Source organism: Clupea harengus, chromosome 22, assembly GCF_900700415.2.
Source record: "Clupea harengus chromosome 22, Ch_v2.0.2, whole genome shotgun sequence".
NCBI classification, from domain to species: Eukaryota; Metazoa; Chordata; class Actinopteri; order Clupeiformes; family Clupeidae; genus Clupea; species Clupea harengus.
Window position 1 is genome coordinate 15,769,289 of NC_045173.1, and position 13,575 is coordinate 15,782,863.

General features: G+C 42.1%; 1 protein-coding gene across 5 annotated transcripts; it reads left to right on the top strand.

The window, feature by feature from the left end:
* Positions 1–692: 692 nt before the first annotated feature.
* Positions 693–13,501, top strand: apol1 (apolipoprotein L, 1). 5 transcript variants are annotated; one of them, XM_031560205.2, is made up of 34 exons: positions 693–869; positions 1,011–1,052; positions 1,225–1,296; positions 1,419–1,475; positions 1,581–1,634; positions 1,979–2,041; positions 2,121–2,192; positions 2,292–2,360; positions 2,511–2,582; positions 2,685–2,753; positions 2,906–2,977; positions 3,534–3,602; positions 3,777–3,845; positions 4,006–4,077; positions 4,198–4,266; positions 4,413–4,463; positions 4,599–4,652; positions 4,747–4,812; positions 5,059–5,112; positions 5,282–5,353; positions 5,470–5,523; positions 5,766–5,828; positions 6,208–6,267; positions 6,410–6,487; positions 6,598–6,657; positions 7,054–7,134; positions 7,425–7,484; positions 7,738–7,821; positions 7,966–8,028; positions 8,933–8,995; positions 11,004–11,093; positions 11,214–11,253; positions 11,354–11,405; positions 11,533–13,501. In XM_031560205.2, the coding sequence occupies exons 1-34, from the start codon at positions 867–869 to the stop codon at positions 12,671–12,673; spliced, it is 3,210 nt and encodes a 1,069-aa protein (XP_031416065.2). In that variant the 5' UTR covers positions 693–866; the 3' UTR covers positions 12,674–13,501. The 5 variants fall into 5 exon arrangements, with proteins under 5 accessions (XP_031416065.2, XP_042558987.1, XP_042558986.1 ...); XM_042703053.1 differs by having other exon boundaries at positions 6,598–6,648; XM_042703052.1 differs by having other exon boundaries at positions 4,753–4,812.
* Positions 13,502–13,575: the final 74 nt, after the last annotated feature.

Sequence of the window (13,575 nt, forward strand, 5' to 3'; positions counted from 1 at the left end):
ATAAGATTTAATATCAGGAAAAGAATGAATAATTTTTTTTAAAACTGAAATTACATAATAAATGCCTAAATCACAGAGAAACGCTTCTCTGTTGTCTACAGAAGGTAGAAAGATCTTGCTCTAGTCAGTTGCCTGTGAGGTAATGTGTGTAAGTGAAAGAAAGTGTATTATCATGGAAAGGTTGTATGGTGTGAAGAGAGAAATGTGGAGGTATGTGAAGCCTTTTTTACAGGAAAATGCTATAAAGCCTGGCATATTTTCACAAAATCGCACCGTTTTCTAACACAAACTTGACCCTCTTTTGCCATTCAGTTTCATGCCATTGTATCCTGTTATCTTAATGATTTTACAGCTCTCTTATCTCACTAGTTGACTCTGGCTACTGTTCTGCCTACCCAGTCAATAGTACTAGACCTACATTCATGTCGGCCTAAGTAAATTTACCTTCAGAGTAATAAGAAAATGTTTGTACGGGTTGCAATAAACAGTGTAGACTATGCTGACGTTTTAAAAAGTAATGGGAATATGGGCCTACTAAATATGCCCTAATTAACAGCGTGATATCACTCTCAGGTGACCTACTACGGCCACTAAACACCGTTTTCCCCCGTCTTGGCCGTGCTCACCTGTTCTGTTTTCACGCTTTCTTTACGGAAGAACGAGCTGCCGAACATAAATGGCAGGGGGCGGGGTTTAGAGGAAAAAACTTGTCAACAGCGAGCTGAACACCGGGAGTAAGGAACTGCGATTACGGAGGATCACACTACAAGTGATCTTTCTGTATTCTACCTTTGTCTGATGCTGATAGACTGTCCATCTATTTACAGTCTTTATAGTACATATTTTATTTACCAGAGGCAGTTGACATGGTAAGTCAAAGCAACACGTTTACGCGATACGTTTGACGTTTCTTAACTTGTCTAACCTGTCTAAAATGTTTGAATTCGCCCGTCGTCGATATCACAGACGTGTGTGTGTGTTTAGACTAATATTGATGTATCTGTCTTCAGGAATGGACGCTGGACTTGGAGTGTGAGGAAGGAACAAATATGGTAAGAACAGGGTGGGACACGGACACACATTTAACGTAACTGAATATTAAGCGTTTGGGAAGGATCTGTGTTTCGGCTTGACCCAAATGTCCTCTGGGAAAGGCGTGTCTTAGACTTGTGACTTGTAGGTGAAATAAAAACAGCGAAATGTTTTTTCTTACTCTTTTCTCAGGAGAAAAATAGTGGGTTAAGTGGGATTCTCAGAAGGTCATCCAAAATCTCAGAAAGCTCAGGACTTGCACAGGTGGGAAGGCCGTTCTCTTAGATTATACAATATTAAATAAAATATCAGTGCATTATGAGTGTGGTGTTGTGTGAATTATGATATGGTTTTATATGTACAATGTGCTTGATCATTTATAACAGGAACAAAATGGCAATCTCTCAAAAAGCAATGATAATCTCTCTGACAATGGCATGAAGGTAGTTCAAAGTGTTTTTATTATTATTATTATTATTATTATTATTAGCTATTGGATGTTAAATAATGTGGTTTATAATCTACCTGACCATTGTTCTTTCTGACAGGACAAAGCAGGGGTGTTTAGTGGAATGTTTAAGAAAAACACCAAACCTGCAGAGGTGAGTACCATTAGAAGCATCCATTGATGGGTCAGTAGCGGAGCATGCATGTTGCTATAACGATTAAAGCAGCAGTATGCAACAATTTGCCACTTGTTGAAGTTAGCTTTCATAGGCAACTAGTTTTGGTATCATCTTTAAATAATTCCTATGTTATATGTGAAGGACAGATAAACACACCTGTCATGCTCACTAACCATCCAGGCTATGCACTATGTAGTACTGTGGTCTGAAATGGACCACCCTGCGGACATTTAAGAAAAGCTTTCACGGCACAACATTGCCAACTGTCTTAGACAAAAAAAACGTACTCTTCTCACTGATAAAGGTTACTTTTATTCCAGGACCGTTTGCCAAACAAGCTCTCGGCCAGCAATGACAGTCTCAATGCCAATAACAACACCAAGGTAAGTTTGTGTCTCACTTCAGCCAGCCAATTCAGCCATGTTTTTTTTAATTTTCCCAGTGCATTTTCTTGTTCACCAGGAGAAAGGGGGTGTCTTCAGTGGAATCCTAAAGAAGGCTGCCAAGCCATCTGGCGATGGTTTGTCTACACAGGTAAGTCTGCATGGGTCAACAGGTGTGTACATCACAGTGTAAGACATAAAGAAAAAAATTGATGTTTCTTACTGATCACATCATGGCAATGTGACACAGGTTAGTCTTGGAGATGATCACGAGCTATCTGCCAGTAATGACAGTCTGTCTGACAAGACCAACCCCAAGGTGAGTCCTCTTATCTAGCAACTTAAGTCATAACTTGACTGAAGTAAGCCTGGGCTTCTTTCACAGAGGTTAGGAAATGTATGGCATGTTGAGTTAAGAAACAGAGCATGTAGGTACAGTGAAACGACCGCGTATGGCTTTTGTTGTCAGGAGAAAGGAGGAATGTTAAGCGGAATGTTCCGGAAATCTCCCAAGCCTCCTGGAGGTATGTCCATGTCCCAGGTTAGTGTTCTTGTTTCTTGTCTTTGCTGTTTCGCGTGTTTTTCCTTCCCCTCCCATACTGTGTGGACTAACATGATGTTCACATCGCCCTCTCTTTGACAGGCCACCCTGTCTGTTGACAAAGACCTTTCTGCCAGCAATGATAGTCTCTCTGAGAGTAGCACAAAGAAAGTGAGTGAGTGAGTGTGTGTGTGTGTGTGTGTGTGTGTATATGTTTGCCTCTTGACTGGAGTTTCTTACTTTCCCCTCCTTCTCACATCCTTTTTTTCTGTTAGTCTGTTTGCATGACCTTGTAATTGTTTTTAAAAACGTCTGTCTTTAAGGAGAAACCTGGAATGTTGAGCGGGATGTTCAAAAGATCTCCAAAACCAAATCATAAACGCACAGCATCACAGGTGAGCTAGTTGAGGCTAAACTGAACCAAGGCCTGACTGATGTTGCTTTCTGTTTGTAAACATTGATTGATTGCTGACTTTCAGTCCTTCTCCCCTTGAGCATTTCCACTCATTAATGGTCTGCGTGACAAATGTATAGTGTGCAATGGTTCACAACCTTTTTTGGTTCATGACGCCACTTGAATGTCACAAGTCTCTCGTGACCGGCGTCATTCTCAACAAGGACAACTTTTTAGTGTATTTTTTTCCCTCAATCGTTACATTTTCTTGCCGAATTCTTGTCACTTTGATTTTTGAGCATACCGGTACTTATGTTTGAGTTTTGGAATATCTGATCATGACTCGTTGTGTCAATTAAGATACACAAAGGTCAGTAAATATGATTTACTTTTTATACATTTAGTTTAAATTGTTTGTGTGTGTTGTTTTTTTTTTTCTTCAATTACTTCAATTTCTGCTAACTCCAAGGTTGGGAGACCCTGGTATAGTTGTAGCCTATAGTGGCATATTTGAACTATGTCAGATTTGATTGTAATAATTTTTTAATCTTTGATAGGAAAACCTGTGTGAACAGAGTGATATCTCTGCTAGCAACGACAGTCTCTCAGAAAACAGCAACCCTAAGGTATGATTGGCCAATCAAAAGCCATGATGTACTCTAAATTCAGCAGCTATCCATGATGTAATGTTGGATGTGCTATAATGTGAATATCATATAATACACAATTCTCGCTCTGTTTATATCCTGCTTTCTCTATTTCTGATTAACATGATGTTAACATCGCCCTCTTTTTGACAGGCCACCCTGTCTGTTGACAAAGACCTTTCTGCCAGCAATGATAGTCTCTCTGAGAGTAGCACAAAGAAAGTGAGTGAGTGAGTGTGTGTGTGTGTGTGTGTGTGTGTGTGTGTGTATATGTTTGCCTCTTGACTGGTGTTTCTTACTTTCCCCTCCTTCTCACATCCTTTTTTTCTGTTAGTCTGTTTGCATGACCTTGTAATTGTTTTTAAAAACATCTGTCTTTAAGGAGAAACCTGGAATGTTGAGCGGGATGTTCAAAAGATCTCCAAAACCAAATCATAAACGCACAGCATCACAGGTGAGCTAGCTGAGGCTAAACTGATCCAAGGCCTGACTGACGTTGCTTTCTGTTTGTAAACATTGATTGATTGCTGACTTTCAGTCCTTCTCTCCCTATATTTTTTTTAATCTTTGATAGGAAAACCTGTGTGAACAGAGTGATATCTCTGCTAGCAATGACAGTCTCTCAGAAAACAGCAACTCTAAGGTACGATCGGCCAATCAAAAGTCATGACGTACTCTAAATTCAGCAGTTATCCATGATGTAATGTCTGATGTGCTATAATGTGAATAACATATAATACAAAATTCCTGCTCTGTTTATATGCTGCTATCTCTATTTCTGACACACAGACTGGGATGATGGGAAAGATTCGGAGGAATCCATTTCAGTCCACGGCTCAGGTAACCCACCAAGGGCAGGCCAGTTTCTGTTGAGCGTCGTTTTGTGAAGCCTTTCAAGTCTCCGATGTTGGGTTTTTCCATGAAATAAGAGGTTTTGATTACATGGATTTGGTTATTTTTGGTTGGGTTTGACAGGACAGGGAGAGGACGGAGAAATCTTCAGATGCTAAGATTTCACAACCCAAACAGGTGGACATTCAGTCTTTCTCTGTGTCCTACCTATGTTTGTCATCTGGTGGTCACATGGAAATGGCTCCTAATTTAACTTCTCTCTCTTCTGAAGGAGAAGGGCTCAGATTCAGAGACGGAGGAGATCGCAGACAGTGGCAGACACGCTGGTCACAAACAGGTTTGTGAATTTGTGTGGTGTTTGTGTGGCGTTTGTGTGATGTTTGTGTGATGTTTGTGTGATGATTGTGTGGCGTTTGTGTGGCGTTTGTGTGATGTTTGTGTGGCGGTTGTGTGGCGTTTGTGTGATGTTTGTGTGGCGTTTGTGTGGTGTTTGTGTGATGTTTGTGTGGCGTTTGTGTGGTGTTTGAAAAGATGTGTGCGCCTTTGTTGTTGTGTTTTGATTTAACTTACTCAACTCCTTTAGAATGTGCTGGTCGGAGCTATGTCGAAGCTGAATCCATTTCGTCCTGCTACCAAAGTAAGGTCTAATTACAAATTAATTTCAAATTAAAAACCAATTAAACATCAAATGACTGCATGTTCATAATCATCATTAAGTTTGTTAATTACTTATTACTTATATACTTACTTATATACTTATATGATTATTGATTATGTTCTCCATTTACATGAATAATAATCTAAAGGAGGATAAAGAGTCAGAAAGGGACGATGAAGATGTGTCTGCTGGCAGTGACAACCACTCCCATCGCAAACAGGTGTGACAATGTTTATATTGTCTGTGCATGTTTACAAATGAGTGTGTGTTTGTGTGTGTGTGTGTGTCTGTTTTAAAAAAAATGTTTCTCTGTTATCCCATTTTTGTCCAAATCAGAACGTTGTGGTTGGAGCCCTAACGAAATTGAACCCATTTCGCTCTGCTCCCAAAGTAATAAGTACTTTTAGTTATCATGTGGTGATGGGCTGTGGATATTGTAGATAAGTGACGGTGGAGGTTGTGGAGGAAATGTTAATAGTGGTGGATTCTGAAGCTCTGGTGAGGAGTGGTGAAGGGTTTGTGACTTTGTTGGTGTTGTTATCTGTTTGATTGTGTGAGATAGGCATAAGTGATCTATGCTGGAGTGGGAAAGATGTAATAATGATTTGATAAATCTCAATCATTGTCTGTAGAAACTCACCTCAGAGATGGAGTCTGAAGATGAGCTAGAGCGAGACCATAATGAGATGAAAAAGGTAAGTTGTTCATGTAGATGGTGCTCCCTCACTCACTTCTGCTCAGTGACTCAGTAATCCAGGGTGAGAGAGGGTGTATGTGTCTCCATCGGACTGATGCAAACCTAGACCAAGGAGAGGGAAAGAGTGAGCAGCCTGTACCCCTTTAGTCCCTCCCTGTCCCACTGAAAAGGCACATACTTCACTCAGCTCTGAGCTCTACCTCCTTCCTGTGAGGAGGAGGGAGAGGCTTTGCTCAGACAACAGTAGCTGCGTGTGGAATAGACGAGGCCCGGATTCGGCGCTGATCCGGTGTGGAGCCGGTCCCAGGCCAGCTGTAATCTGGGTCTAGTCTGAACCCACCTCACTTAGGTTGTGTGTCCGATTCTGTTCTGACCAGGAGCTGAGCAGCACAGCATCTTCCAGCCAGCTGAGGACAGCCACAGCAGGGGAGAGTCAGGTAGCTATCAGCATGTTTAATCTGCTACATGTTACAATAGTTAGCTTTTTGTCTGTCTGTCTGTCTGTCTGTCTGTCTGTCTGTCTAAATATTTTTGCTTAGCCGAACAGAGAACAATATGTAACTGCTTTGTCCTTGTCAGGTCAATGGTAAAATGACTCAGAGGGAGAACAAGAGCATGGCCAAACCTCCTCCGGTTCCACCCAAACCTAAGGAGAAGGTGAGTCTAAAATAGCCTGGGCTCCAGAGCACATGGGACTGTTTTTAATAGACCCTTGTTTCCTTTTGTGTATTGTGTGCTGTCCTTGATGTGGTTTTCATTCACTCCAGGAGCTGACTGCAAGAATGAAAGAGATTGAGCTCAAGGAAGCACAGACTAAGGTACTCCAGGTAAAGACAAACAGGTATAACAGGGTTACATGAAACCAAAGATCCAGGAAAAAAACCAGACCCTGGGAGCCTAGCCCTTACAAAAGATTTGGTGTGAAAATCAACAAAAGATTAATCTTGAAAGAGTAACTCTAGACATCCTAGCCTTCAGTTGGAAGAATCTGCCACAATTAAGTCAATGGTCATAATTACATATTTGTTCTGACCACATTTGATTTCCCCAGGGCCCTTTGTTCATACTGTATGTAGTTATTATAGCATAAACTAATGGTCCAAAACATGACTGTTGTTATTGTATACCAGTTCTAGTAGGCTTATCAGGGTAGAGGCCACCTCAGAGTGATGGGGTCTGTATGTTGACAGTGAGATCTAATGATCTGATTTCCGTCCTGGCAGGGCAATGGTGCTGAGTGTTGTGATGAGGCCAGACAGGGTTCAAAGGAGGAAAAGGAGGATGGTGAGGAGGAAAGCGTGCAGGTAAGGCTCCTTTGCTCTGAGTGACACTGAGCACGTTGAGTGCACTTCAACCCAGCGAAGTGAGATCATGTCTGTGAACTCCATATAATCAGAAGACACTCCTGAACATTACGTATTTTGCAAAGTGTATTCATTTATCTATTTATTTTTACCACTACTGTATTGTGTTCCCTCAATATTCTCTTTCAGTCTTTCCAGGCTTCAACTGATTGTATCTTCTAAACACTTTGGCCCTAACTTTAACATTATGCTTAACTTTATGCGTAACATGTACTTTTTTTGTTTTTCAGTCTACCACAAAGAAGGCAAAGAAGCCTAAGAATCTGTCCATGCCACAGGTAGAAACCAAGGTAGGGATCATTTGTAGGGGTTTGAAAACATTTCATCAGTGTAGATGTATCAGTTAGCTTTAATATGGCCCTCATTGCATGTTAGCACTGGAGGTAACTTATTTTGCCCAAATGATCTTTTAAATTCTCATTTTAACAAGATGGTTACACAGGCTGAGTAACATTTTATAGATACATTTATAGATCTGTTGCGCAATAAACCATAAAAGATTAATCGTGAAACACTATATTGCCACTGGCAACATTTTCATAGGATGAAAGTGATGATGGCCTGGAAGACAGGAGAGTGCTCTCCACAGAAGAAAATATACCAGAACAAGAAGCACCATCCACAAAGGTATGAAAAGACCTCAACCTCACTGGCTTTCTCTCTCCTTTCTGTCTCTGTCTCATCCTTATACTTTTACATGTGGAACTATTGTTTATTTTAATACATGCAAGCAGAATACTGAACATGTATGTTGTTTTATAACTACTTCAGCCAAAGAAGAAGAAGAACCCTAAGAAAGCGAAAAATCCATTCATGTCCAAACTTGCTACAAAGGTATGGACATATGCTTTTTGTGGCTATCTATGAGTATCACTGATTAATTGCCTAAGATATTGGTTAAGTTTAAAGCAGCAGTAAGGCATTTTTGTATACAACTAACAAGCTAACTAGCTGAAAGCCAACAAACATGCCTTCCACCAACAGCAGTACAGTTGGCATTGATAAAAGCTAGCTTGCTGGCAACATTTTTACTTTTAACTTTTTTGTGCTGTGAAAGGCGTTATTTCTTTTTCATGGGGTTGACGGAGATGCTTAGGCCGACACTCTTCTAGACAAAGACCACGAGGCGAATCAAAGGTTTCTGGAGGTGTATTTCAAGGTGCTCCTGCAGGGAGTCAATACCAACATCAAGTAGAGGCAGGCAAAGACTAAAGAGCCTCACAGTGTTACAGTATATATACAAGTCAATAATGGGAGTTTACAGTGGGGTCAAGGGTCAACATTGGGGATGTTCTTACAGGTCAAGATTGGGAAGGGGAGGTGATCTTCTTACGGAAGGTTCCGGAACACGCACACAAAGCCAAAATGGTGGACAATAGATGTGTATTCGTTCACCTGGGGCAGGGGGAGGGGATGTCTGCTAGGGCTTTAAACAAAGGTGTATCAATGCACATGGCACACACAATCATACACACACACAGGAGAACATGCTTGCAATGCAATGTAAGTCTATAAATTAATGGCAATATCAATTTCCATCAGGGTTTTAGACCCCGGTCACAAAAGTGTGTGTGTGTGTATCTGTCTTTCACATGACCACATACCATCAAAGGGAATAATTAATGACACAAACGTGAGTTACTTTCAACAACATGCCTCTAAACACCGTAAAAACCTGCATCACACTGCTTTAAACATGACTGGTTTTTAAGCCTGCTTTGCTCATTCTAACCATCAGGGTAAAACGCTGCAGAAGAAGAATGAAAATGAGGAAGGGGCCCCTGGGGATGGCTCTGCTGAGGTATGTTCATTATTATTATTGTTGTTGTTTTCCTCCTTTTGACTTTTCCCTTGCAGGTTCATAAAAGGGCCACCTGGTCTGTCTCACTTAAAGGAGATTTGAATAAGATGGTTTAAGTTGGAAGGTTTAAGTGGAGTATTTTAGTGTTTATGGAGAATTTACAGACTGCTGTGGTACTTTTCCTTCTGGTCACCACCCCGCCCAACTCAAGCTGGTTTGCATTGAATGTGTGCCTCAGTTATCTGATGTGACCAAACTTGTTCTGTTACTTCCTCCCCTGACTTCTGCAAACATCACAGGTGGTCACATGCAAGCTACTTTACATTCACAGCATAATGTGACCTGAATACTTCAAATGTCTAATATCCATCTCTCTTCTCATTATGTGACGTAATTAAACCAGACGGTCATGTAATTGAAGCCCAGATTTACATTCTTTGCTGGACTCCCAGTCCTTTCTCCAGGAAGCTGCATGTGGCAGTGTCTATATATGTTTTATTTCACGTATACTATTTATATATACAGTGGGGAAAATAAGTATTTGAACCCCCGCCGATTTCGCAAGTTTGACCACTTGCAAAGAAATGTGTGATCTATAATTGAAATAGTAGGTGTATTTTAACAGTGAGAAACAGAATATCAACAAAAAAATCCAGAAAACTGCATTTTATAACATTTATGACTTAATTTGCATTTGATGCAGAAAATAAGTATTTGAACCCCTAGCAAAACATGACTTAGTACTTGGTGGAATAACCCTTGTTGGCAAGCACAGATGTCAGACTTTTCTTGTAGTTGGTCACCAGGTTTACACACATCTCAGGAGGGATTTTGGTCCACTCCTCTTTGCAGATCCTCTCCAAATCCTTGAGGTTGTGTTTTCAATGGGAGGGAATGAGGGAATGAGGTTCAAGCCCAATATTCCACGTTACATGGCCCTATCCATAGTCCCCTCGATGCAGTGGAGTCGTCCTGTACCCTTGGCAGAGAAACAGCCCCAAAGCATAATGTTTCCACCTCCATGCTTGACGGTGGGGATGGTGTCATATTCAGCATTCTTCCCCCTCTAAACGCGGCAAGTCGAGTTGATGCCAAAGAGCTTGATTTTGGTCTCATCTGACCACATCCTGTCTCCCAATCCTCCTTAGAATCATTTAAGTGTTCATTGGCAAACTTCAGACGGCCCTGTACATGTGCTTCCTTGAGCAGGGGGACCTTGCGAGTGCTGCAGTACTTCAAACCATTACGGCGTAGTGTGTTGCCAATGGTTTTCTTGGTGACTGTGGTCCCAGCTGCCTTGAGATCATTCACAAGCTCCCCCTGTGTAGTTCTGGGGTTAATTTGCACCTTTCGGATGATCACCGATACCGCACGAGGGGATATCTTGCATGGAGCCCCAGACCTAGAGCGACTGACAGTTGTTTGGTGTTGCTTCCATTAACGAATAATCGCACCAATAGTTCTGCTTCTCACCAAGCTGCTTGCCGATGGTTTTGTAACCCATTCCAGCCTTGTGCAGGTCTACAATCTTATCTCTGACGTCCTTGGTCAACTCTTTGGTCTTGCCCATGGTGGTGAGGTTGAAGGTGTGAAGTATGATTCTTTGGACAGGTTTCTTTTATACACGTCACCAGTTGAGATCAGGTGTACCTTGTTAGGCCTAATGAGGAGTAATCTGTGTGCTTCTTGGGCACATAAATAGTCATTGGGAGCCAGAATTCTTGCTGTTTGCTTGGGGGTTCAAATACTTATTTTCTGCATCAAATACAAATAAAGTCATAAATGTTATAAAATGCAGTTTTCTGGATTTGTTTGTTGATATTCTATTTCTCACTGTTAAAATACATCTACCATTACAATTATAGATCACACATTTCATTGCAAGTGGCCAAACTTGCGAAATCGACAGGGGTTCAAATACTTATTTTCCCCACTGTACTAAACTATGTATTAAACCTAGCTAATTATTTATTTTTATATTGTTTCACCCCTTGTCTCCCCAAAAAAGGGCAATGGCCAAAAGAAGTCACTGTTTGAGCAGTTGGATGAGTTACGTTTTGATAAGCCTGAGGATGAGGAGGAGGAAGAGGAGGACAAGGTTTGTGATGACGCTGTCTTCACAATACAGAAAAAAACCTCCTGTGGAATAAACTAATACATGTTTAACTATTTTAATTAATTACAATATTTCATAATTTTAATGAAAATATTTCTGTAGGATCTGGATGGCTTGATGGAGTGGTGGAATACAGTAGAACGTAAGTGCACCATAGACTTAATATCCACACAGACCTAACAGCTTGGCTGAAAGACTCAAATGTGATTTGTCTTTTGTGATTTGTGTTTGGCTTTATTCAGAATGGGAAGACATGCAACAGAATGATGACATGACGGAGAAAGAAGAGGCGAAGTATGAAATTAGAGAAGAATTTTTCCTTAACACCTACTCACTTTATCCACTCTGTGGTGGTTCAACCTATGCCCACCCATCTGATCCTTGATTATATATTTTTTTATTTGTTTGCCTTTTCTCACAGAGCCTTTGCTCTGACTGCTGACAAAGTGCAGAAAGGTATCCGTGTCTTCAACAAGCTGTTCACCGAGCGGGCCGAAGGACTGTGGCAGCACGTCATCGACCTGAACGCCATTGCGGATGGCCTTGACACCTTCAACAAGAAAACCAAGATCGCCCAGATCACTGGGGGCTCCACCAGCGCCGTGGGGGGCACTCTGACCATCGCCGGGCTGGCCCTGGCCCCCGTCACCCTGGGAACTTCACTGATTGTGACCGCTGTGGGCCTGGGCATAGCCGCGGCAGGTGGACTCACCTCGGCCTCCGCCGGCATCTCCAACCAGGTGAACAACTCGCTTGACCGCAAGAAGGTGGAACGGATCGTGGAGGACTACCAGGCGAAGATCTCCGACCTCAACAAGTGCATGAAGTTCATCAAGCAAGGGATCGAGAACCTGCGCAGGTTCGACCTCATCAAGATGAAGAAGCAGGCCTACAACCAGGACTTCCCCGCTCTCAACAACATCTACGAGGATGGTGCCATGGCCGGCAAGGCCATCCTCATCAACGCCAACGAGATCATGCGCGTAGTGCAGATCGCCAACGTGGCCGGGAGCACAGCGGCACGAGCTGTGCAGATCGCCAGCATGGCCACGGGCATTCTAACGGGGCTCTTTGTGGGCATGGACATCTACTTTGTGGCCAAGGATTCCCGCGAGCTCAAGAAGGGGGCTAAGTCGGAGTTTGCCGCCAAGATCAGGGAGGTGGCGGAGCAGCTGCACGGCGGGCTGGTGGAGCTCAACGGCATCCGGGAGGAGCTGCAGTCCACCACCGGCCCAGAGGGCAAAGCCGACAGTGCCCAGCCCGAGAGCAGGGACGATACAGAGGACATCGACGAAATCAAGCGCAAGCTCAAGAGCAACCCACCTCCTAGTTATGACGACACCGCAGACATTGACGAAAGCAAGCGCAAGCTTAAGAGCAACCCACCTCCTAGTTATGACGACACCGTCGACATTGATGAAAGCAAGCGCAAGCTTAAGAGCAACCCACCTCCTAGTTATGACGACACCGTTGACATTGATGAAACCAAGCGCAAGCTTAAGAGCAACCCACATCCTAGTACTGACGACACTGACAAAATAAAGGGCAAAGCTAAGAGCTGAGCTTCCCAACTCCCCCACAGAACTGCCAAACCACATTCTCAACTACCTACCTTTTTTATTTGTTTCACTCCATATTACTCAGCAACAGCCGGCCTCGCCCTCTAAGCCCTTTTCCAATACTGCCACTCCGCTTCTGTGTGTACCTTAGGATACTGCTGCTCATAGACTTGTACAGGCTGCACAAAAGTGTTGCCTGTCTACAGGCTCCTTGTCAAAGGAGATAAGCAGTTTGATTGGTACTTACTTGGCCACACTAAATCATGTTTCTCCGGCACCATAGATGAGCTAGGTGAAAAATCACATGCTGCACAGACATGGAAAACTGTGGTACTAGTCAGGGATTTGAATCCTTTCTGAGCTAGCCATGATGTAGCTGAGACCTTTTAATGTATTAGGTCTTATGGCAGATTTTAAGAAGACTTCTTTCATCTTTTTGTATTTGTTGTTTTGTCTTTCACTGGATAGCCAAACAACTGGACTGTTGCTGCTGTTTTTATATTCTTATTCCACCACTACCACCCTATAAGAGTTAATGTCCAAATTTGAAAGACTTCCAAGGTAACCTGTGCGCCTATGGCATATGACTAATATATCAATTTCAGTTTCCCTTGTGGGTGTAGGATACTGATGTTGCTTTATTTATTTACATTGGGATCTTAAATTGTACAAAATGGAACTGGTTTCTTTAATGGGGTTATTTAACTGGGGGGTATTTGGTTTTAGAACTGTTAATACTTCCTTAACTAATTTTATTTGTAATGATTTTATTTGTAATTCTCTTCTTAATGAATTACTTAATTCATAATAAAATAATCTATGAAGATCACATCCATCAGCTTTTGTCATACATTTAATAAAGATATAGAGGTTAATTTATTTATTTATCAATCACAATGGAATAA